Below are 25,592 nucleotides of genomic sequence, written 5' to 3'. Positions count from 1 at the left end.
TACAACATTAGACATATTTACAAATACAATATTTAAATTATTTTACAATTTGCCAAAATGAGGCAATTAGAAAAACAAATAAAAATGGGTGAAACCAAGTATTTGTTAAGTTTAATGTTACAAAACTGTTTTTAAAAATGTAGAAAAGAAAGTAATTTCTTTGAAATACAAAACTAAGGGTTCGGTACTATATTGTTGTTTTTATCTAACAAATTCTAACCTGTTTAAAAATAAATATATTGATCAGATTGATATGCTGAACATGCTGACTTGAGATTAAAGAGTCAGCAAATAGTAACAATTGTAGGTTATTATTTGGTAATCAAATATGTCATAAAGCTGCCCTCTACTTCCCCATTTAAAACATGAGGAAGTCCAAGCTTCTGTGTCATATACGATATCAATTAAGACTTCAAGTAATTCAGCAACTCATCTGTAATGTAAGAAAATGCTAAAGTTATGATCCCATTTTATGTTCATAAACTATTCTTTAAAATGAGTTCTACTTTGATAAAATTGATATTAAAGGATTAACTTTATACAGAATCAGTTTGGCAACTTTATCATTATACCCTGATAATTTCATCAGACTATAGTACTTGGAGGGGAAAATACCAGTTAAGAGACAAGCCAGGAATGAAATACCCATTATTTATGCTGTCATGCAAGCAAATAAAATCTCAAATATCAGAACCATTAAAAAAATTTAGGAAAAAATGAAAAAAATTAATTTGTAATGGAATTTAGAACTATTAAACTAATCAGCATCATCTACAGATCCAATTTTGATTCTTTTGTGACTACATATTATCTTCATAAGAGAATGAAATTTATATAACCAGGTCATTTTGCTTGAAGTTTTTTTTTAGAGATTCTTTAGAATAAGCTTTTTCTTCAAATTCTCCATTATTCAAGTTACATTTTGAATTATATAAAATTTTTAACTTCACAGTAAACTACCAATTATCTTTTGAAGATCCCATTAGCAAACCAATTCTTTAAAAGTATACTGAAGTCAATAGATTATCTAAAGAGAATTTTTCAATGGGTCTAGAAACAAATTTATAACTCAAAAACATTTAGAACCTTTTCTCAATGATATCTATGTCCAAATCTGATTTCTATTCAGATTTAATACTAATTTCATTAAAAATGTTCTGAAAATAATGACTAATCAATTGAAAAATGGTGATAGGTTAAACATCTTTATCATTTTCCTTACACAAAAATCCCAAATATTTAAATTCAGTCTTACAGAAAAAAACAAAACAAAACAAAACAAAACAAAAAAACCTATTGATAAGTATTACTGCCTTAATTGTTGTCTTAACAAACCTGTGCAAATGTGGCCTAAAGAGGCTAAGGAAACAAGTCTAATGAACGTTATCAAAAATTTAATACGGTAAATCATGTCATCTATTCAGATGACAATGGATTTCAGGTTTATGAATGTATGTTTTGTATTTTCAAGTATTTCAGCACTCCTAATTAAAAATGTGAATACTAAATTACAATGACTGCATAGACTTCATTTGCTATGAAATACACTATTCAAGAATCTTTTTCTTCACCTATGAAAAACTTATTGTTAATCATCAAATGGATTCCCCTCCACCCTAGACTCATCAGTAATCAGAAGGCTAAGGAGAGATCCAAGCTGATCCGAACTGTAGTAGGCTTCACTCTGAGCATATCCCTGTGGACGAGGTGAACTTAGCAGGCTGAACAAGCCACAGTGCTCCAATCTGTGACTGAAGCAGGAACTCAACTGGATGTCTCACCCGTTACTTACATCTTCAGTGGCTACCTGATTATTAACTGCAGTTACAGTGTCACACATTTAACAGTCTTTACTCATCTCCTGTAGTATAACCATTAACTACCTGCATTTTGACTTTTCAAAGAGCTCCTTTAGTTGCTGGAATCTTTCTGAGACCTGAAAAATTTTAAATTGAGTGTTAACTATAAATATCTCAACAGTAGTCCTTTATCTTTGATTAATATTTTCAATAGTATATAGGCAAAGTTATCTTCAATACTAGAGACAGTGATGTTTAGAAAAATGAAGTATCTTTATACTAACAGTGATTTAAATTTCCAATAATAAACTCTTTCAAACAAGAAACATCATTACAACATTTTTAAACATTAAATAAGTACAGCAGACCCATGAGTAACAATTTGTTCAACACTGTGTCATTATAACATTGATAAGTGAGGACTTAATGGTAACACAAGAGAAAAATTAGACTCACTCTAAACTTCTTCAAAAATTACCAAGTTTTTAAGTCTTAGATGAAGAACCACACATATAAAAAAAAAACTAAATGGCTAACACTTAAATTTTTAAACATGCTAAAAAGTAAATCTAAGTAATTAGAGTAGTAATAACTATAGAATTGAGGTGTGAAAATGGCATGGTTACCTGATACGGCTTTTTATTCAACTTGGCAGCTAAATAAGAAAATGTTTTCGATGATGGTGCTCTTTTCTGACACTCCAATAGAATTTCCCGGTCATCATTTCTGAAGGGGGAAAATAAGATTTAAAATAAGAGCAGAAATGTCCTCCCTGGTGGCGCAAGGGGTTAAGCACAGCACTATGAAGCAATCCACAGCCACTGCAGCAGGAGTTCGATTCCTGGCCAGGGAGGTAACCCACCTGTCTCACCCACTACTTCCCTCAGCAGTGCATTTCATTCAGTCTGCCTGTTCTGCTCCCCACTGTGTCTCTGGTGAATCCTGTCATCCCCTGCACCTCTGGCCTGTACCCCAGACTTGTATGCAAAAATATTTAAATCTTTAAAAAAAATAAGAGCAGAGAGCTAACAAGAATCTCAAATGACAAATGCCCACCAATAAGAGGTGGAATTCTTATTAGAACCCAGAGGAAAAAGTATACTATGAAAAATGGCTGTCTCTGAGATATAAGATTATGAATAATTTTAATCTTTATTTAAAACAAATGCAGTAATTCAAAAACAAGTGTAGTAATTCATCTTTATGACAAAATTATAGCCCCCCCACTTAATTTTATTTTTAATGTATATAATACTTTAAAAATTTCAGCCCAAACATGATCACTGACTTAAACAGCACAAGAACCAAAAGTAAACTAGAACCAAGATCTAATTCCCAGACTCTCTTTTTCCTACATGGTTTGGGCCAATGTGTGTTATTATAATCTCTTGAAATCTTATTCTGTCACCTCCAAGTTATCTGAAATGAAGGCACAGTGGACTACAGTATTAAACAAAACTGATCGTATCATGTAATTTCATCAAATCCAGAAATCATGCACCTATAGTACAATGATTCACAACTGTGGCTTCCCTTACCACTGAAATGGGGCTTTTAAATCTGCATTTCTTAGGGGCTTCCCTGGTGGCACAGGGGTTAAAGACAGTACTATCAAGCTATCACCAGCCACAGCAGCATGAGTTCAGTCCCTGGCTGGCTAGGGACAGTAGACCTCTCCAGACTCGCCCGCTGCTCCCCTCAACAGTGTATTTCAGCAGATCTGCCTGTTCTGCTCCCCACTCTCTGTTGAACACACACACACACACACACACACACACTCTCTTCTTGTATGCATAAATAAATCTTTTTAAAAAAAACCTGCCTTTTTTAAAAAAAATTTTTTTAAGGATTTATTTATTTATGCATACAAGAACTGGGGGACAGGCCAGAGGTGTGGGGGGTAAGAGGACTCACCAGAGACAGAGTGGGGAACAGAACAGGCAGACAGACTGAAATACACTGCTGAGGGAAGCAGCAGGTGAGTAAGGATAAGTCTGCTGCGCCATGTGGGTAGCTCCCTGGCCGGGGATCAAACTCGGGCTGCAGTGGCTGAGGCTAGCTTCATAGGCTGCGTCTTAACACCTTATGCTACCAGGAAGGCCCTAAAAAATCTGCCTTTCTTAAAAGGTTCACAGAAAAGTTGTAAGTACAACTTGTTCATAAAACTTTTTTGAAGCTTTTCACTTAGGGGAAAACTCAAACTACAAATGCTCACTTTTTGCCATGTTTCCCCATCTGCCATTCCTTTCTAAAATGTGCTCAAACCAGTTCCCTAAAAATGAAATAACTTTTTTAATTAAAAAGTGAAGTTAAAACAGTGAGTTCTATCTGCAATGCTAAAGCATATTCCTTGGCCATTGCTCTAACCTGTTCTACAATTCAGCTGGATTGTACCCTAGAATGTGATCTCTTACCACTTTTGAAGTCATCATTTCCCTCATTTCAGGATAGGATAAAACTATAATGGACAAATTTCTGCCTCTCAAAATTTCTTTGTGATTTAAATCGCTCAGTATTCTTACCTTGTCCATGAAACTACAATTTCTCCTTTCTTTTTAACAACATTCTTTGCAGACAGGCTTGTAGAAGTGGCAGGTGTTGCTGATGGATCCTTAGCGACTGAGCTTGCCTTTGATGAGGAGGGATCTTTAGTCACTGTATAGGCTTTTTTCTTACTTGTTTTCCTTCGGTGAACTTCACCATTCTCACCAGAAACATGGGTGATTTTCTTGGTCTTTTCCTTAGTGGTTAAGTTTGTTTCCTTTCTTTGTTTTTTCTGAGAATGATTTATATCAGAAAGGTTTTTTCTCTTTTTGTGAGGATTATCCAAAACTCCAGGCAACTCTGTGCTATCAGAATGTGATGCTGGCTCTGATTTTAAATCACTCTTTTTAATTTCACAAGAACTGGGAGATTCTGAGGTTAAATCAATATAGGATTCCCTAACAATGCATTCCAAAGTCTTATTTGTCACTTTCATCTTTTCTTCCTTACAGTTATCTTCATCTACACATATCACCTGACACCCCAATCCTTCAATAGCTAGAGGACAGTTGCCTTCATTTTTACTCTCACTTGAAACATCTTGTGTCAAATCAATAAAGGCATCTACAGCATCAGATTGCATACTATCTAGTATTTGAGCATTTTGATTCAAATTGTCTCCAGAACATCCCAATTGATCAATACTTAAAACTGTTACTTCTATGAAGTCCCCTATGTTTTTGGTCTCAGTGACTGTATCTTTAGTGAGGTCTATGTATGTGTTTGGAAGATGATCCTCAACAGAATTTGGAATTTCTTCCATTGAAGGTACTTCTTCAATGTTTCCAGGTACTTTTGTTTCCCATACTTGATGCAACTTGAAACACTCATCAGTCACTTCATTACTATGATCTGCTTTACCTGAAGCATCTTTAAGAAATTCATATATATCAGGAACCTGTGTTGATATCATACAGTCCTGTTCTCCATGAGCAGACTTACTATCAACATTATTGTTGCTATTTTTCAGTTCCTCCATAGATTTACAAACTCTGGTCTGACATGAAATGTATTCTTTCTCTGCTGCTTCATCAGCTTCCTTTCCCACTCCGGGCAAAGATGCCAATGACTCATCAGTCACCATATTCTGTTTAAGAGTGGGGGAGGTAGATGGTGGTGCACGCCGTATTTTCACAATGAAATGATCATTGGACTTTTCCATTATGACAGCATGCATAGGTAGATTAGGGTGGTACTGAAAACCTGGAGTAATAACAGACCGGCTTGTCCATGATGAAGAGCAACTTGATTTACTACTTGAATTATCAGACTCCAAAGCTAAATGAATATCTTGCTCAGATGCATCCTCTTCTTCCAGTAAGGCATCTTCACTAAAATGAGCACTAATAACTTCTTCAGGAGTTGAACTGGACAAAACTTCAGGCTTTAAGAAACTGAGATGACCATCTGACTTCAGAGGTGATGGTACTGTTAAAGAGACTGCTAGATCTTCAAGAAGTATGGAAGAAATACAGGGCTTGCTCTTTTCTGAGCTACATACATTATCTTTACTTAAAGCTATGTTAGAGGCCACTTCAAACATACAGCTCTCATCCAACACATCAGGATGAACAGGCAAAGAAAGTCCTGAAGACAGAGACGGACCTTTCTCAGATGATAATAGTGACCAATTATCATCACTAATCATTTTAGGACATGGAGAAACTACCCCCGAAACTAGCTCTTCTGTTGTACAAGTCGGCAAAGATTCACACTTCAGGGTCTCCAGCAGCTGTTTTTCCGGAGTCTTTAATTCCCACTCATTTTTTTCATTACAGTTAACACTGTTGTCCAAAAGATCAGAACCTTGCAACAAACTTTTAAATATTTCACCCATTTGTGCATCACTCACTAAATTAAAAGTAAGGCTAGATGCTTGTTGTTCAGTAAGAATCTCAAAACTGCGTTCTGGCTTCAGAGCTACATGCTGGGAAGTCTGTGCATCCTCTATGGTGTTGCCTTCATTTTTTTCTGGCTTTGGCATGCTTGAACAGTTCAGTTCTAAGGAGTGCCCATTAGAATGAGAGTTCTTAATATTATCAAAGCAAGTGTTAAAATTTTTTTTAGTGTCATGCTTTATTGTGTGAATACCGGAGTTACTTTGGTCTTGATGTTTTTCTTCAGATTTTTTACTTCCCAATAACAAACATTTTTTAGTGTCATGCTTTACTGTGTTAATACCAGAGTTACTTTGGTCTTGATGTTTTTCTTCAGATTTTTTACTTCCCAATAAAGACTTAGAATAAGCAGAATCTTCTAATTTTGGGGATTTCTCTTTCAGCATTTCTTTTTTGGAGTTGTTCACATTCCCCTTCTGATATTTGGAATGTGGTGCTTTCTCTTTATTTATCTTTTCAACTTTTCCTTCATCACTGTCACTGACAAAGTTCACGGACTCACAAAACTTTAGTAAGATTTTCTTAAGCTTTGCAAACAAGTAATCAAGTTGTTCATCTACAAATTTCCACAACTTCTTTTTCATATCTGGTAGTTGCTGTTCAAATAGACGATCCACTATGCCATTCTTTTTAACTTGCTTAAGCTTGGATTCTATAACATCACAGAGATTCTTCTGTAAAGCTGCTGCTGACTTAGATATTTTGGATAAATCAAGGTGTTTAATTAGTGATGTAAAATTCAAAATTGCTGACTCAATAATTCTATGAAATTGTATCAATGAAAATTTTACCTTGAATTTCATATAATTTTTCCTTACATGTTTTCTTATCACTCGTAGCATGTGCAGAACTTCTGGTACAGAAGCGGGTACAGCAATAATTGGAACTATTTTTTCAAGGCTAGAAGTACTCATTATCTTCTCTTTCTTCTCTGTGTTTGAAGATCTACTTGAGCCACTTCGTCTTTTATTCCACTTGCTTTTGGTCTGATGGATTTTTGTAGATGTTTTCCTATTGTCTTTCTCCAAATACACAGTACTTTTCCTACTTCCTGGGCTAGTTTTTGTGCTCTGAATTTTAGTAGATACTCTCGGTTTGGCACTTTTTCCAAAATGTTTCTGTGGTTTAGAATTTTCACTATCACTTAGTATTTCCCCTTCTTCCAATTCATCTAATGATGGATTCTTACAGGAATCTGCTTCTATACATTTGTCAGGTTTTTGGGTTGGCTTTTGATTTTCTTTATTGAGATCAGACTGGCTCTTAGAGGTAGACTGAGTTGAATTTTGTGGAAATACATCTGTGGAAGAAGAAAAAGTATGTTATAGACACACAACCACTGAATTTTAATAACTTGGCATTTACATACTAAATATGACCAAAAAATGAAGTACTGAGGCAATTCATTATTTTTAATAGCTTTTTCTTTTTTTTTTTTTTTGGCAGAACATTAATGCCTAATATGTATTCATGCCATTTGTCTTTACTGGTCTTAGACTATGCTTAGGTGATAGTGTAGAGTTTGGCCATGTAGATAGCCATTAACTAACTGTTCAGATACCTTTACCTGATAGCAACAACACCGATTCTTTGCCATCTGATGAAGACTTTTGAAGGCCAAAAATAAATCTAAAGCAAGCAGAGTATCTGAAACAATCTGTCCTACCACCTCCTACTCCCCCCCAACCCTCCACACATACTTTTTGCATTATGAATTACTAAAATTTAGACGGGATCTGAATGTCAATTATCTTATAAAAAAGAAACCATACTAATTCACCTTGCTTATGTTTTTACATTCTTACAAACATATAGTTTTAGAGGATAATATAGACTATTACCTTTATGACTGTTAAATAATGGAACTCGAGAGGGGCTTTCCAACCTAGGAAGTTTTGCTGCTGGTCTCACCGGACTATTCAGAGGACTAATGGCTTCTGGGATAGGTCTCAAGTGATTAAAGTCAATGCTCAGTACTGAGTTCTCATCATCATGATACACTGAGTTTGTTTCACCAATTTCCATTCTATGGTCCATTAACACAGTCTGCTGAATTGATTCTAGAGTCTCTTTAGGTAAACAAGGCTCCAAATGACAAGATTTACTCTCAACCAGTTGTGTATCTACAAGAGCAGGCTCAAATTTGGGGTTACCATCTTCTGAAGGAACTACTGGCAAAATGCCAGCTTCTTCAATGGAAGGCTGCAAAATGCTTTCATTGGATTTGGCCACTTCTGTAGAAAGAGTTTCCTTCATTTCTATATCTTCAGAAATACTACAAGAATTTAAACCATCAGTTCTTTTGGTATCCAATTCCAACCCAAAATTTTGAGAAAGATTTGTTTGTAATATGTCCATTACCATGGGAATTGTTGTGCTTGCACCATTAATAGTTTGTTCCATTTCTATTGATGGAAACAAAGACTTGTTTTGTTCCACTTCCACAGGTGCTGAGAAAGAAGTTTCTGTACCACAAATAGGCATATCACAATTTATAGCATTATCAGCAGATTTAATTATCAAACCATGTTCTTCTGTTTTCCTTTCTGGAATACAAGTCCTGGGTTCAGATATTGCTGCAAGAGCCTCTGGTTCCAGTAACTTTGGCTTGGTCTCCTCTGTGATATGTTCATTGACAGAGGGAACACATGTCACTGTTTTAGTTTGCACTGAGTCCAAATCACATATGTCATTGGATTTGGGAGTATTGGTTACTTTATGCTGATTATCCTGAGAAACAGGTTGCTTTTTAGCAGGAGAAAGAGTTAAGTTCAGTTTCTCCATAAAACTCAATTTTAAATCTTTGTTTTTTGTTTCATTTGGACCACTCTCACCTTTATTTGCAAGCTCTTTATTAGCTGTCCCTTCAGAAGCAATATTATTAGAAATTTCACTTTTATCATCTTTTGGCCCATTCTGTCTCTTTAAATCAGTAGTTGTTTTCTTAACTTCTTTGTTAGTCTTCTGCAAATGTTCCGCAGGTGTTTTTTTTTCGTATCTCATATGTCTATTTTCTTCTTTGCTTTCTCGTTCTCTTTTCCTCTTATCTTCAGTTCTATGTCTTTCTGCTTTTAAAGTTACATTTTCCCTTTTCCCCTCTATTTCCTTAGAGTCAATGTGTTTGTGAGTTCTACTGGTTGAAAGACAAGAAGGATATCTTCCTTCTGAAAAACTATGACTACTCACACCCCTGTCTCTTTTGCAATCTTCTCTTCCTCTTCTCTCTTCTAAATGGTATTTATTGGAATTCTGAGATTTTATTTCATTCTTGGAATGAGGAAACAATGCTCGCTCAGATCTTCTCCAATGATCCTGATCTTTTACTACTGATTTAGGTTTTTGATCAGCTTTTCTTTCTTCTCTGTCTTGTGATTTTAGTTCTTTTCTATTTGTACTTTGTGATCTTTCACTTTGTCTTTCCAGTTTTTTGTCATTTTGAGAGTCTACTCGAGCATATGACCTTTCTCTAGAGGCCTCTTTTTCCCAAGAAGTGTTCATGTGTTCATTTTTATAATCCAAATCTGAGTTACTTTTAAACTTCGAATTTTTTTCAGTCTTTGGTTCACCTTTACCATATTTCTCAGGACGTCCTTGTAGCCTCTGACTAGCCTCTGTGTTCCTTGGTTCACCATCACAAGCAGTATTGAACTCTTTTCGTAGTCTATCAGTTCCTCTACTACACTGGCTATGTCTAATATCTATTCTCCCTCTTCTATTATCCTCATTTGAACTACCTTCACCAATCTGATAATGGGAACGTGACCAAATGCCATTGGCACAGTGTTTTTCACTAGATGTAGGCAAATGGGAAGTGCTCTTTTTTTCAGAATGTGATTTTCCTTCCTTTTCGAGTTTTGGCGGTGAAGTGCTATGATGTACATCTTTAGAAACATCACTTTTCACTCTGTGATCAGTCTTTGAACAATCATCCAAATGGGGAGAAGATCTGGATTTAAAATCTTTTGTTTTAACTATGTCTGATGTCCTCGCAATCTTATGATTATTTCGAAAATGTGGAAACTCCGACAATCTATTGAGAAATATAGACATTATCAACAATGACAAAAAAACAAAGTTAATGGCTTTTTTAGCAATCCAAATTTCATACACATTTGATACTCTTTAAATTTTGGGGAACCACCTATGGCAAAATTATTTTTGCTTTGCATAAAGGAGTGAGTGGTAAGAATTGACAAGCTTCTCACTAACTGGGTCAGTTTTTAAAACTGGGTCAATTATTAAAACAGGGAACTCTTTTATTTGCTTTGCTCAAAGTCTGAAGGACAAAAGTCCTATCCCAGCATTTGCAAATGTCTTTCAGCTTTCCCCCCACAAGCATACACAACTCAAAACTGATCACAGATTTATTTCTCTTAGGATAAGTGAAATTATTTTCTTGCCCTCACTAACTCTAGCCCAACTGAAGCAGAACAAAAGTGAAGCCCTGATGAACAACAGATGCAATCAAAATAGGACTCTATGTAGCTTCCTATCCTAGTTTTCTGTTTCACATACAATTCCACAATGAGCCAAAGCATTGATAGCCATGTTAAAAGTGATACATACTGTGCAAAATAAAAAGGAATAGTTTCTATTAAAAAAGAAGTTTCAATAAATGATAACTATTTACCATGTGCATATAGTTCACAACAGAAAGTGCAAATAATTGACAAAACATTAGATTATATAAAACTAAGATCAATCTAATGACACAACTTTCATCATTTATTCACAGTTTCTCTTTTCACCCTGTTCAAACACCATACTTCTCCCCTAAAACATTCAAACATATTTAAAATTCCCCCAAACTTCAGAAAACAATCTTATATGAGTAGTACTGGTGGGATTTAGGTTAGTAAACACACACACAGCCATCTTTCTTTTCAAAAGGGGTAACATGTTTTATAATGCCATATGGTATACACACAGGATTGTCAACACAACCTTTAATCATTTCTTATGTATCTACCATGTGCCAGGCACTATGCTAGGTGTGAGAAAATGACAAAGACACAGATTTCGTGTTTCCATGAAGCTTACATTTTAATGGAAGAGAAAGATACCAGTCAAGCAATCCCATTCATGATTCTAAAAACTGCAAGTATACATAAGCTACAACAGATGTATCCTAATCAGGGAGATCAGAAAAATATCTGTGAAAGGAAGTCTGTGCTGAGACCTGAAGATGAGTAGTTATTCAGAAGATGGAGAAATGCATTCCAGGCAACTGAAACAACCCATGCTCATTGGAATGTTAGTTGCTACTCACAATCTTAAATATCTAATTAAACGCATGATTTTTATGTCTTCCCAGTCAAAGTTAACAACCCATGTAATCTACAAACAAATCCACACCCCACAATTATACCTTTGGTGAAGATTATTTATTTCTTCATCCTTGCGGTTTATTTCCACTCTGGCAGTTTTGATAAGTGCTGAAATATTCTTCTTAAGAGACTGGTTTTCATTTTTTAAGCTGAAATTCTAAAGAACATAAAATATATTTACTAAGGTGTTTATCTACAGCTTCATCAAATTACTACTTATAATAGCTAATGACTACTGCTAACTACATGCCAGGCATCACATATTTTATGCAATTCTCCTAAAAGTTCTATGATCATTACATAAATGGGGAAGCTAGAGATTCAGAGAAAATAACTGGTCCTGGAGAGAGGTCACTTAAAGGGATCAAAATGGCAGGGGGGACACACAGGGCTATTTTCTCAAAAATTAAAAACAAAAGTGATAAAACAACATAAATTTAGCACACAAAAAATGTACTAACTCTCAGTACTCTGGCAACAACAGTGAAGACATCACTATTTTCCTCCAAAATCATTCTAAATCTTTGTTTTTCAAACAATTCTCTTTTAAACCAACTAATATCATCTTTATTAATTTTCTGTTATTTAGCTACAAAGTAGTCTAACATATCTTTTATATCAATATCAACAAATCAAAAAGGTTTTCTTTTTTTTTTTTTTTTTATAGAGGCATGCTTTATTTATTTGTTTGCTGGTTTGTTTGTTTGTTTTGTTTATACATGCACTGGGTACAGTCAGAAGCGCGGGAGGGTGAGAGAATTCACCAGAGCCAGAGCGGGGAGCAGAGCAGGCAGAAGGACCAAGGTACACTGCTGAGGGGAGCAGCGGGCAGCAGGAGAGGTCTGCACGCCATGTGGGACCCTCCTCCGGTGGCCGGGGAGCAGCCGGGGATCGAACCGGCGCCACAGAGGCCGCGGGCAGCTTCTCAACCCAGCGCTCAACCGCTGCGCCACCGGGGAGGCCCCAAAAAGGTTTTCTATATCAATTTCATTAACACAGGCAATGCACGTTTTGCCAGACTTACTAATTCATTTAATACTAAAACAAAGCTGTCTAATAAACTGCTAACACTTTAGCATTTTAACGTCTAAAAAATTATTTATTAAATTTTGACTTAAAATAATTTAATAAAGCAAAAATAAAATACTCATTATAATCTTACCTGTGTCTGTATTTCCTTAAACTTTTTCATCAACTCTTTCATTTGCAGCTGACATTTTCCATATTCTACCTGTAACTATAACATATAAAAAAGATTAAGCATCATTCTAAATTATTTTAACCTAAATATCATTCCTAAATATCTAAAATTTTGCAAATAAACCCACTAAAAAAAGAGTAAATGAGATCTATGTCTACTATGAGATGTTCAAAAGATTTATTTTTAATGTTCGACCTCTCTATATTCTATTTTGTTTCTCTTCATATTTAATCCCCACACCTTAAAATTGAAATAAGGTAGAAAGAAAATTGTCCTATGTAAGTCTTGTGATATTTTTTAGCTTACTACAAATCTGGAAAGACAAAATGTTTTATCATACTGATTGTCTGTTGAAGTTTTACATTCAGACATTTCAATTTAATCAAGCAAAATTACAGCTAAATTCAGATAAGCATTCAGAAAACACTGTTTTAAGAAGCAGATCTAAGGCAGAAACTGACTTAAATATTCCTTCAATCTAACCTCCACTTCCTAAATACAGCATGCATGTTCAATAGTGAGTTTACGCTTATACTACAGGAATTACAAAAAAGTAAAATAACTGTGTTTAATAATTCTAGCAACCCATACATCATTATATGTTGCCTCTTTTGCAGTTCCTTCTTCAGTCAGGATTTCTTCATATAAATCCAAACAATTTCTAAATGGGACACAGGATTTGGAAGCACTGTCTAAAACAAACAAAAAATCCTCACGTTAAAATATGTTCCAGAGTCAATGCAAACCCTCTAAAAATTCCAATGACATTTTCCACAGAAAAAAGAAAAAAAAGTCCTAAGGATTGTGTGGATCCACAAGAAACTGCAAACAGCAAAAGCAATTTTGAAAAAGAACAAAGCTGAAGGCATCACATCTCTTGCTTTAAAACTACAATACAAAGCTAACATAAACAAAACTGTACATTAATGGCATGAAAAATAGACACATCAGGGGAACAGAATAGAGTTAAAAGTAAACCCATGCATGAGCATATATGTGCAATTAATTTATAACAAAGGAGCAAGAATATACAACGATGAAGAGACAGTCTCTCTAATAAACAGCGCTGGGAAAACTGAACAGCCACATGCAAAGGAATAAACTGGGCCTCTGTCTTACACCATACACAAAAAACAACCCAAAATGGACTGAAATTGAATAAGACCTTAAGTCATAAAACCCCTAGGCAAAAAAAAAAAGAGGTTTCTAACCATCAATCTTGGTAATGATTTTCTGGATCTGAAACCAAAAGCAAGGGCAACAAAAGCAAAACTCAATAAACATAACTACATCAAAGTTTAAAAATCTGCATAACAATGGAAACAATCAGCAAAATAAAAAGGCAACCAAAAGAAAAGGGAAGGTATTTACATATTATGTATCTGATAAGGGGTTAATATGAAAAAATATATAAAGAATTAACAACTCAGTAGAAAGAAATCCAACTAAGAAACGGGCAAAAGAATGCAATAAACATCTTTTAAAAAAAAAAAGATGTACAGATGGCCAACAGGTACATGAAAAAGTGCCAAACATCACTAACATCAGGAAAAAACAAATCAAAACCACAATGAGATATCATCTCACACCTGTCAGAATATCTATCATCAAAAAGATAGAGAAAACAAGTGTTGGTAGGGGTAAGGATGGTTGTACATTGTTGGCAGGAAAATAAACTGGTTGCAGCTACTATGGAACAGAGTGAAAGTTCCTCATAAATTTGAAAATTAAACTACCATATGATACTATAATCCTACTTTCTGGGAATCTATGCAAGGAAAATGAAAACAGGATCTCAGAGAGTTATCTGCACTGCCATATTCACTGCAGCATTATTTACAATAGCTAAGACATGGGAACAACAACATGGAATAGAGAAGACATGAAAACACACACACAGAGGAATCAAATTCAGCCATGAAAAAGGACATCTTGCCATTTACAAAAACATGGATGGACCTTGAGGACATTGTACTAAGTGAAAAAAAATCAGACAAATACTGTATGAAATCACTTATATGTGGAACCTAAAAAAAGCTGAATGTATAGAACCAGAGACTAGAATGGTGGTTACATGGGGCAGGGAGTAGGGGAAAAGAGATGCTGATCCAAGAGTATAAACTTCAAGCTATAAGATGAATAAGTTCTATATTATTCTTATCTAATACACAGCACAGTGATAGAGACTGCAGTTAACTATACTTATTATATAGTAGAAAGTTGCTAAGAAAGTAGATCTTAATGTTCTTAAATGTGATTAAAAAAAGTGATGGCAATCATTTTGAAATCTGTATATCAAATCAACACACTGTACATTTTAAACTTATACAGTGTTATATATGTCAATTATATATATCTCAAGAGAGCTGGAAAAAAATAGAAAAATATGTTAAGCTTTTGGTGTTATATCTAGCTCAACTCAAAAGGCTATACATTTCCCCAACTCCTACATTTCATCCAAAACTATAGTGATTTCAGAGATAAGAGCTGGAAGATTTAGCTAAAAATGCTTATGTCAACAAATCAGTTGTAAGAATCATGTACCTGTTAAACACATTTGATTAAACAAATCATATATTTACTTAATTTGGGTAAGTTATGAGACTGTATATCCCACTCTTACACATTTGGGACTATTTATTGTCACTACTCTTTTCAAGAACTCCATTATCATATAACCTGTTGACAATATGAGTAGTTAATACATGTACAGACAGCACCACCATTTTAATGGTACAAAGTATTTTTGCACAAGATCCAATTAAATCCAAGACCTAGATAAATAACAAACCTGAGTGCAATTTAGTTTACTAATCAAGTTTTGGGTAGGAAAATATTTATCGGATTATAATCATTTCAAGGAATGAACAAATGGACTATAAGTACTTTCTATAAACTGACCAAACAAAATGAAACTATCTCATTATAGATCTTACATACCAGAAACAACATTGTCCAACCCAGCATATATGTCCAATGAACCTTCATCATTACTTTTAAGAGGAGAAGCTGCAAGAAAAATAAAAAAATAGTTAAAATTAACTTTATCACTTAGTAAATTTTTTCAATTCCTACTTAGAAAGACTAGTACTCTGAAGGACTAGCAAAAGACTATTAAAAAAGGGAATTGTGGCCTCCCTGGTGGCGCACGGGGTTAAAATGCAACCTATGAAGTTATCTGCAGCCACTGCAGCACGAGTTTGATCCTGGGCCAGGGAGCTACCCACATGGTGCAGCAGACCTCTCCTGTCTCACCTGCTGCTTCCCTCAGCAGTGTATTTCAGTCAATCCGCCCATTCTGTTCCCCATCCTGTCTCTAGTGAATCCTCTCACCCCTTGCATCTCTGGCCTATACCCTAGTTCTTCTACAAAATAAATATTTGAAAAATAATTCTATGTCTATTACTTATATTTTATAAATTTTATATTCATATTTTCTATTGTATTGATTTGTGTGTGGGGAGAAAAAATTTATGACAGTATTTTTAGTGCGAGTAAGTGAATGATTTAGTAATTAAATACATTTAGAAAGACAATTAAAAATGAGCTCTTACCGGAAAAGACATCAAATAAATTTGTTCCATCACCATTGTCATCATCTGCTGCCATGATCCTACTTCCTTTTGATAGTTGCCATCTAAATTTTTTAAAATAAAGATTTTCCACTGTTAAAACCAACCTCACAATTAAGATAATAAACCTAACTTTGGGCCTCCCTGGTGGCGCAACGGGTTAAGCACCGCACTATGGAGCAGTCCACGGCCTCTGCAGCGCGAGTTCAATCCCCTGCCAGCCAGGGAGCAACTCACATGGCAAGGCAAGCCTCTCCTGTCTTGCGCTCCCACTCCCCTCAGCAGTGTGTTTCAGTCAGTCTGTCTGTTCTGTTCCCTGCTCTGTCTCTGATGAATCCTCTCACTCCCCAAATCTCTGGCCTGTGCCCCAGCTCTTGTATGCATAAATAAATAAATCTTTAAAAAAAACCTAACTTTAAGTTAAACCTCAGCTTTTAAATTTGACATACAAAGGGTCACTCATGATTAAAAACAAATAACATTTTTCAAAAGTTAAAACTACAAAATAAAAACATTGAACTTCACATGGTTAAACCATGTCATAAAATAAATTATTATTTTTAAAAATGTACCAAAATGTACTTAACTTTTATGCTAAAATAAGTCAACTGTCATACTAAACAAGCGCAACTATACGGTGACTTCTGTTAGTTCTCTTGGCAAGTCATCAAACCTGGAAGTAGTCTTTGGAATTTGAGATACACATGTTTTCACCAATAAGAAGGTAAGATAGGCAAATAGCAAAGTGTCTGATACTATACTGGGTTGGTAAAGGTCTAGAAAAAGAGGTAATCTCATACCTTGACAGAAATTTTCAAGTGTATATGGCTGCAAGTTCCACAAAGGCAATTTTGCAATAGCTGTCTTTGTTGATAAATTTGTAAATTTTCTCTTTGTAAATTCTCTTGATATGATGTAATAAACTGGCACTTTACCTGTCATCCTCCCCCAAACCCATAACTACATTCTAGCCATGACATAAACATCAAATTCTAATAGAGGAATATTCTGTAATAACCTGATTAAATAGTCTTCAATAATTACAGGGACATCAAAAACAAAGTGAGAAAACGTCAGTCAAGAGGAACCTAAGAAAACATGGCAACTAAAGGTGACATGGTGTCCTGTAACAAAAAAAGGATAAAACCTAGGTAAAAATGAAGGAAATATAAATAAAATATACCCTTTGATAATGTATAAACGTTGGTTAATTTCTTAGAATATACTACAATAATATAACATAAGATGTTAATAATGGAATATGGGGGTATAGAGTGGGTGATATATGGGAACTCCTTGTTCTCAATTTTTCTGTAAACCTAAAACTATTCTAACAAAGAGTACATTAATTTTAAAATCAGTATATCTGATCATAAGAAAAAATCATTTTAATATCAAGAGCATATGATAGGGCCTCCCTTGGTGGCCCAGGCGGTTGAGCACAGCGCTGTTAAGCTGTCTGCAGCCTCTGCAGCCTGGGTTCAATCCTGACCGGCGAGGGTCCCACATGGCGCAGCAGACCTCTCCTGTCTCATCCACTGCTCCCCTTAGCAGTGTACTTTGTCAGTCTGCCTGTTCTGCTCCCCACTCTGTCTCCGGTGAATTCTCTCACCCTCCCGCACATCTGGTCTATGCCAGGGTTCTTGTAGAAATAAAAAAAAAAAAAAAAAAAAGAGCATATGATAAAGAGACTTTTATTAAGCTGAAAAAAGATGAATTTCTACTTAAAAAAACCAAAAACCCTTTACATCAAACATCACATAGCACGATAAACATGCATTTCCTCTAAAGTTAAGCCTGGCTTCTATCTGAAAGAGTAAAACAGGGCCTCCCCGGTGGCGCAGCGGGTTGAGCGCAGCACTGTGAGGCTGTCCACAGCCTCTGCGTGAGTTCGATTGCCGGCCAGGGAGATTCCCACAGTGCGCAGCAGACCCCTCCTGTCACATCCGCTGCTCCATTCAGCAGTGCTTTTGGCCTGTCTGCCTCTTCTGCTCCCCACTCTGCCTCTGGTGAATCCTCTCACCCTCCCGCGCCTCTAGCCCGTACCCCAGTTCTTGTATAAATAAAATCTTTAAAAAAAAGAAAAATAAATAAGTGAGTAAAACATGAAATGAGATAAAGCTGGAAAAGAAGAAACACAGCTGATGATCATCTATGTAGATAATCTATAAATTATTAGAATAAATATGAGATTCTCAAAGTTGCTGAATGCAAGAATACACAAAAGCAATAGCTTTTCTACATACGAGCAACCAATTTTAAAACATTACTGATATACTTACAATAACAAAATCCCAACTTATAAGTATTGATTTTTTTAAAAATTTTTTTTTAAGTATTGATCTTATACAACATCTTTGTGGAGAAAATAATAAAGGATCTAAATGCAGGATATGATAACCCTTTCTTCTTAGAGGACCAGAAAGTAAATTATTTTAGGCTTGTAGATAATCTGGTCATAATTCGTCACGTAACTTGCTTGGTAATTCTGTCACTGTAGCTTTATATATATATTTTTAAAGATTTATATGCATACAAGAACTGGGGTACAGGTCAGAGGTGTGGGGGTGAGAGGATTCACCAGACAGAGTGGGGAATAGAACAGGCGGATTTACTGAAATACACTGCTGAGGGGAGCAGCTGGTGAGTAAGAAGCAGTCTGCTGCACTATGTGGGTCACCTCCCTGGCCAGGGAGCAAATTTGTGCTGCAGTGGTTGCGGGTAGCTTCACAGTGCTGCATCTTAACCCCCAGGGCCACCAGTGAGGTCCCTGTCACTGCAGCTTTAAAGCAACCATAGACAACATATAAACAGATGTAAGCAGTGGGCCATAAAACTTTATTTACTATCAATTTATCTTTAAAATAAATAACAAACATACCACAATCACATATATGAGAATACTCAGTACTGGCAATTCCCCCAACTGTTTTTTTTTTTTTAATGATTTATTTATTTATGCATACGAGAACTGGAATGGTAAGCCAGAGGTGAGGGGGTGGTGGTGGTGAGAGGATTCACCAGAGAGAGTGGGGAGCAGAACAGGCAGATGTACTGAAATATATTGCTGAGGGGAGCAGTGGGTGAGACAGGAAAGGTCTGTTGCACCATGTAGGTTAGCTCCCTGGCCTGCCAGGGATCAAACTCAGTGCTGCAGTGGCTGGCGATAACTTGAAAGCTGTCTTTAACTACTGCGCCACCAGGGAGGCCCCCAACTTTACATATAAACTCTGGAAATTTAGTCAAACTGAACAAGATGAATATAAAATTCAAACTGAAGTGCAAAGGGCTTAGTAGAGTCAGGGCAATTTTTATTTTCAAGGTATAAGCAGTAAATTTACTGAAGAATTATAAATACAGGAATCAGTACAAATGATAAATATAGAGTCCTATGGCTTTCCACAAATTGAACACATTAAACTACCATTCATATTAAGAAACAGGTCATTACCAGCACCCTACAAGTTCTACTCATGCACCGTAATAGCCACTATGCACTCCCAAATGTGATAAAAGATGTGTGGAAAATAAAAGCATACACAATGCTGGTGACTAGCATTGTAGAGGAAATACTTGCATGTCAATGGAGGAGTAAGATTTGTGTAGATTCCAAATGAGTGCATCATTAACCTTGGAGAAAAGATATACATAGAGAACAGCAAATAAAACCGTCTAGTTGGAATGGGGCTCAGGAAGAACAGGATTGGAAGAATATCAAATTTAATTAGAGTCAAACAGAAGATATTAAATGCCAAACCAAGGAATCAGCGATAGGCATACTGAAGATTTTTTAGTTAGAAACATCAGTATCATGAAATGAAATAGGGACACTAATGTGTAAAATGAAGTAGAAAAGCAATAATGTATGAAGAGAAACTAGGGAGGAGGCTACTACCGTAAGAGTCTGCATTATAAAACATGTGGAGACACATCTTCCATAAGGATGGAGACAATGAGAATGAAAAGAATGTTTATATGAAGCATAATAATGGAAGACAAATGTGGTAAATGTCTAGATTAGGGAAATATAAACACATCTGCCCGGATTCACTTTCAAGCCACAAACTTTCTTTGACCCTTTCCTTATCTCTACACTCACTTTCAAGTAGTCACAAATTCTTAGTAATTATAATTTTATACTTTTTAATTCTCAAATGTATTGTCTTCTTCCCCATCAGTTTCAGACATGATTTCTCATTTAAATTACTATATAAATCTCCTAGGTAGCTTCCATGTTAACAATATATTTTTCCTCTTACAATTTTTGACAATAAAGTCAAAATTAATCTTATATATGTCTAGCCTGTGTTTCACCAAGTCAGAAAATTTCAAGAGCTACCCAAAACAAAATACAAATTAAGGTTCCAAAGCACAGAAAACAAGGGAACTGAAGGGCTTTTTTAAAGCAAGGGAATATCATGATCAAATCTGTTTTTCAGAAATTTAACTCTAGCAAGAAGCATAATACTAGTGACAAGGGAAATAGACAAGGAAATAGTAATACTAGTGACTAGAGAAAATACTAGTGACAAGGGAAATAGAAAAAGCTATTAAAAAATGCAGAAAAGAGGGCCTCCCCGGTGGTGTAGCAGTTGAGCGCTGGGTTGCTAAGCTGCCCACAGCCTCTGCAGTGCCGGTTCCATGCCCGCCGCTGGATGAGGGTCCCACATGGCGCACAGAACTCCCAGCCGCTGCTCCCCTCAGCAGTGTCCTTCGGTCCTTCTGCCTGTTCTGCTCTGGCCCTGGTGAATTCTCTTACCCTCCACGCTTGACTGTACCCAGTGTTTGCATAAATAAATAAATCTTTAAAAAAAAAATGCAGGAAAGGGAGGGAGGTAGAAGGAGGCAGAACACATAGAGGGGACCAACTGGTTGGTTGTGACTAGACATTTAGTGATGATCATGGTATGACATACACAGCTAACAACATGAGAAACTGCATACATGAAACCTACAGTGTTGTAAACCAGTATTACCTCAATTAAAAAAAAATGTAAAAACTAAACAAAAAAACCAATGCAGGAGAGAATGAGGAATGATTGAATTAGAAGTAGAAAGAAAGACAGGGGCCTCCCCAATGGTGCAGGGGTTAAGACGCAACCTATGGGGCAGTCCGCAGCCTCTGCGGCATGAGTTCAATACCTGGCTGGCCAGGAAGAAACCCACATGGCAGGACAGACCTCTCCTGTCTCGCCCGCTGCTCCCCTCAGCAGTGTATTTCGGTCAGCCTGCCTGTTCTGTTCCCTACTCTGTCTCTGGTGAGTCCTCTCACCCCCCGCATCTCTGGCCTGTATCCCAATTCTTGTATAAAAATGGATGTCTTTAAAAAAAAAAGAAAGACGGGAGCAGATCTGAGATTTCTGTGGCAAAGTTGAAAGATTTAATGGAAAGTATATTCAAATGTTCACTTTTGCCCAATTCAAAACCATAGCCTGAGCTGACCTTTCAAAATCAAATTTAAGTCCTGTTCCCTCCTCTGCTTAAAATCCTCAGTGCTTCCTGCTGATCTTACATTAAAAAGTCAATTTTGGAGGCCTCCCTGGTGGCACAAGGGATTAAGTCTCAGCACTATGACGCTATCAGCAGTTGCTGCAGCATCCCTGGCCAAGGAGCTAGCCCACATGGCCCAGCACACCTCTCCTGTCTTGCCCGCTGCTCCCCTCAACAGTACATTTTAGTCAATTCAGCTGGTCTGCTTCCCTCTCTGCCTCTGGTGAATCCTCTCACCAGAGGAAGAATATCACCTCTGGCTTACACCCCAGGCTCTTGTATAAATAAATAAATACATATATAAATAGCCAATTCTGCCATAGTTCTGCTTACAAAACTCTGAACAACCTGGTTGGTCTCTGTCTCCCATCCAGTGTTGGTCTGCCTCATTTTCCCCCATTCCTCAGCAGTCTTTGCTCTGATTATATTGAGCTTTTTTCAGTAACTTAAACATCTTGTTTGTTCCCTCCTACCAGAAGGCCTCTGCAGGGAGGACTCCTTCCTCAATGTTCTACCTTCACTTTAACTCAGCTTGGATATTTTAGCTTAAGTAATGTTTGAACCTTCCCTGCCTATGCTCTTATTCTTAACCCCTGTCTGCTTTCTTTACATGACTGTTTCATTTTATGATTACAATTTTGTGGGATTTCTAGAGCTGTGTCCACCTCACCCATGGGACTGTAAGCTCCATGAAGACCAAGACTGGCTCTGTCCTGTTCACCATTGTATCCCCCGATCTCAGCACAGGCCTAGGTAATAAGTTGGTAGGTAATAAAAAAAAATTGTTGAATTAATGAAATTCCCAACTTGTCAAAGACAATAAAGTTCCTAGCTTTGGTAACAAGATGATCATGCTTTTAACTGAATGGAGAACCAAAGGAAACACGTTATCTGTGGGACATCCAGGTGGAAATGTCCAACAGATGACTAGAAACTAGAGTATGTAGCATAGAAAAGACATAATTGCCCGCTGTTCCCCTCAACAGTATATTTGAGTCAATCCAGCTGTTCTGCTCCCCTCTCTTAGAGTAATTTAACATGGCCATGACACTTCTGGAAAGGAAGGAGAGGATGAAGGACTATGAATCTGAAATCTCTTAGAAAGAAGGTTTTCACGTTTATTCTCACCTTCCCCTGATTGAGGATCTCAATATACTAATAGGAGGGCTGCACCTATGAGAAGTGTTGAGGCAAGATTTTAAAAGATGAGAACCACAGAGGGTGGGGGGAAGCAAATATTGTTTAAAAATGAACAATGATGGGCTTCCCTGGTGGTGCAAAGGGTTAAGCACCGCACTATGAAGCAATCCGCAGCCTCTGCAACAAGAGTTCCATCCTGGCCCGCCAGGGAGCAACCCACATGGCGAAGCAAACCTCTCCTGTGGCGCCTGCTGCTCCCCTCAGCAGTGTATTTCATTCAGTCTGCCTGTTCTGTTCCCCATTCTGTCTCTGGTGGATCCTCTCACACACACCACACCCCCCCTGCATCTGCATCTCTGGCCAGTACCTCAGTTCTTGTATGCATAAATAAATCTTTAAAAAAAATAAAATAAGGCCTCCCCTGGTGGCGCAGGCGGTTGAGCGCAGCGCTGTGCAGCGCTGTGAAGCTGTCCGCAGCCTCTGCAGCGCCCCGGCTGGCCGGTGAGAATCCCACATACCGAGCAGACCTATCACCGGCCCTGCTCCCCTCAGCAGTGTATTTCAGTCATTCTGCCTGTTCTGCTCCCCACTCTGTCTCTGGTGAATCCTCTCATCCTCCTGCGCATCTGGCCTTACCCCGGTTCTTGTATGCATGAATAAATAAATCTTAATCAACTAGCTTTCTGTGATAGGACATCTTAAAAAGACAATCAGAAGGAAGTTTTCTTTAAAAAAGAAAATTGAGAAAATGAAATAAGCATTTGTGGGGGGTTGGGGGGGAAGGAAAAAAGCCAGAAGAGAGGGAGAGTGTATTTTTAGTCTCATGGGAAGTTTAATAAAGCAAGATCCCTGAAAATGTAAAGGAAAAAGATAATCAAATCCTACATATACTGTACACTACATGCTAGGCATTAACCTAAACGTTATTGAAAGACATTACCTTAAATCCTCCTCAAAGTCCTAGACTCTATACACTATTCTTTCCTGTTTTACTGATGAGGAAATATACAGTCCAGAACCTTGCCCAAGCCAAACAGATGTTTAGTGGCAGATCTGAGATCACATCCCAGTACCCTAAAGCCAGAACACAAAATCAAAGATAGTCACTAGGGGGAAAAGCCTACATTTTTTCTGAAAGGGGACCACTTGTTATTGTAAAAGAGCAAAAAACGCTAGGAAAAGATAACTGGGGACAGGGCAGGCGAGCTCTTCCTCGCAAAGCTGCTGCTCCTCTCCAGTTAGAAAGGTGTTGAGTGAGATGGGGGAGGGGCGCTCTGGAAAGGGGAAAATTTTAGAACTGGAACTGTCGAGCATGGGAAGACCTGGAAAGAATCAGCGTCCATGCCAATTTGATCCGGAAACACAAATCTTGACATTCTGCGAATTCTGCATTCATATTTAAGCCAGGGCCGAAGAAATGCCAGACTGGGTTCTAGGTGCCGTGGGGGTCAAAATAAACTTCTCCGGGCCTAACAGTCTCGGAAACATCCAACATCAATAACCGTCTGACACTCAGGGAAAAAACCATTCCTCCAGAGCAGCCCGTCCGAAAGCTTTTACAATACATTCCAAAGAGAGACTGGCTTTGAGGGGGGACGGGGGAGGGAGAGGCTGAGAGGGTAGTTCCTCCGTGGGCGCCCCCAGCCCCAGCCCGGGCCCTCGGGGAAACCACAGGGGACGCGAGTGAGAGCTCGTAAGCTGCATCTGAGGGCAGCAGGAACGCGGTACCTGCGGGCCCCAGAGGTCAGGCACGACCCCGGCCCCGAATCCGTCGCTCCCTTCGGTTCTCCGGCTCCCCGAGTACCACCGGCTTCCGCTAGGACACCACTGCACCATGCAGCCGCTACTTCAGCAGCCCCGCGCGACCCGGACCACCACAGCAACTTACCCGCCCAGCCTGGCCCCACAGAACCCGGGCTCCTTTATGGACACCGATGGCTCCCTCGCATCTCCACCAATGCCAGAGCGCAATCGCGAGGCGGGGGCGGGACTGAGAGCCCTTGACCAATCAAATCAGACGCAAGTCACGTCCCGGCGCACATAGCTAGTTCCCGCCTTTGGGAGAAAAAAAAAAATACACAACAGGCGCCAAACTCCGGTAGTCGGCCCGGATTAGGGAAAGGGGCGGGCCTGATCTGGTAAGGACGGCGATTGGACAAGACGTCACTACGGAAGGGGCGGGACCTTGGCGGAGGTGGGGCGGGGCTTTAGAGAAGCTCTGGTGAAAAGGAAAGTAAACTCTGAGAGGGCGCTGACATTTATGTAGTCGTATATTCTATAAATTCTATTGCCTGTCTATCGCGTGGTAGACATGGTGCTTGGCGTTATCTCGATAAATATGAGGAAGCACTGTTCCTTGCCCTCAGCCAGTCTCCTAGGTGACATGCAAACAACTTAGCGCAGGCTTTGGACTTAAAAGCAGTGGGTACCAGTTTAGTGGGCTGGGAAGGGGAAGAGAGCTATTCAGAGGGTTGAATAAATGATTTGTTTTATAGGACCTGCGGAACCAGAGGTAAGGTCTACCCAGAGGAGGTGGGGTCTGTGTCACTGATTGGTGAGGAAGTAGAACCAAACCTTTGTTACCTTATCTAGGAAACTTAATCTTGACTCCTAGACATTTC

General features: G+C 37.8%; 1 protein-coding gene across 1 annotated transcript; it reads right to left on the bottom strand.

The window, feature by feature from the left end:
* Positions 1-67: 67 nt before the first annotated feature.
* Positions 68-24,942, bottom strand: LOC119252697 (CASP8-associated protein 2-like). The gene is made up of 10 exons (XM_037520109.2): positions 24,860-24,942; positions 16,324-16,406; positions 15,710-15,778; positions 13,361-13,461; positions 12,731-12,805; positions 11,610-11,725; positions 8,083-10,271; positions 4,322-7,541; positions 2,426-2,525; positions 68-1,936 (listed from the first exon to the last, which is right to left on the bottom strand). Exons 2-10 carry the CDS (start codon positions 16,376-16,378, stop codon positions 1,880-1,882), a joined length of 5,982 nt encoding a protein of 1,993 aa, XP_037376006.1. The 5' UTR covers positions 16,379-16,406; positions 24,860-24,942; the 3' UTR covers positions 68-1,879.
* Between the last annotated feature and the right edge of the window lie 650 nt (positions 24,943-25,592).

Source organism: Talpa occidentalis, unplaced genomic scaffold (assembly GCF_014898055.3).
Source record: "Talpa occidentalis isolate TD23 unplaced genomic scaffold, MPIMG_talOcc4v2.1 talOcc4.2, whole genome shotgun sequence".
Taxonomy (NCBI): Eukaryota; Metazoa; Chordata; class Mammalia; order Eulipotyphla; family Talpidae; genus Talpa; species Talpa occidentalis.
This window is presented reverse-complemented; position numbering and strand designations above follow the sequence as displayed.

Bases quoted from the DNA above. Each gene is read 5' to 3' on its own strand.
- LOC119252697 (XM_037520109.2), bottom strand. From the start codon at position 16,378: ATGGCAGCAGATGATGACAATGGTGATGGAACAAATTTATTTGATGTC. The intron at 11,726-12,730 runs GTAAGATTATAA...TATGTTCTTTAG, and splicing joins TTAAGGAAATACAGACACAG to AATTTCAGCTTAAAAAATGA. The intron at 1,937-2,425 runs GTAACCATGCCA...AAAATTTTTCAG, and splicing joins TGAATAAAAAGCCGTATCAG to GTCTCAGAAAGATTCCAGCA.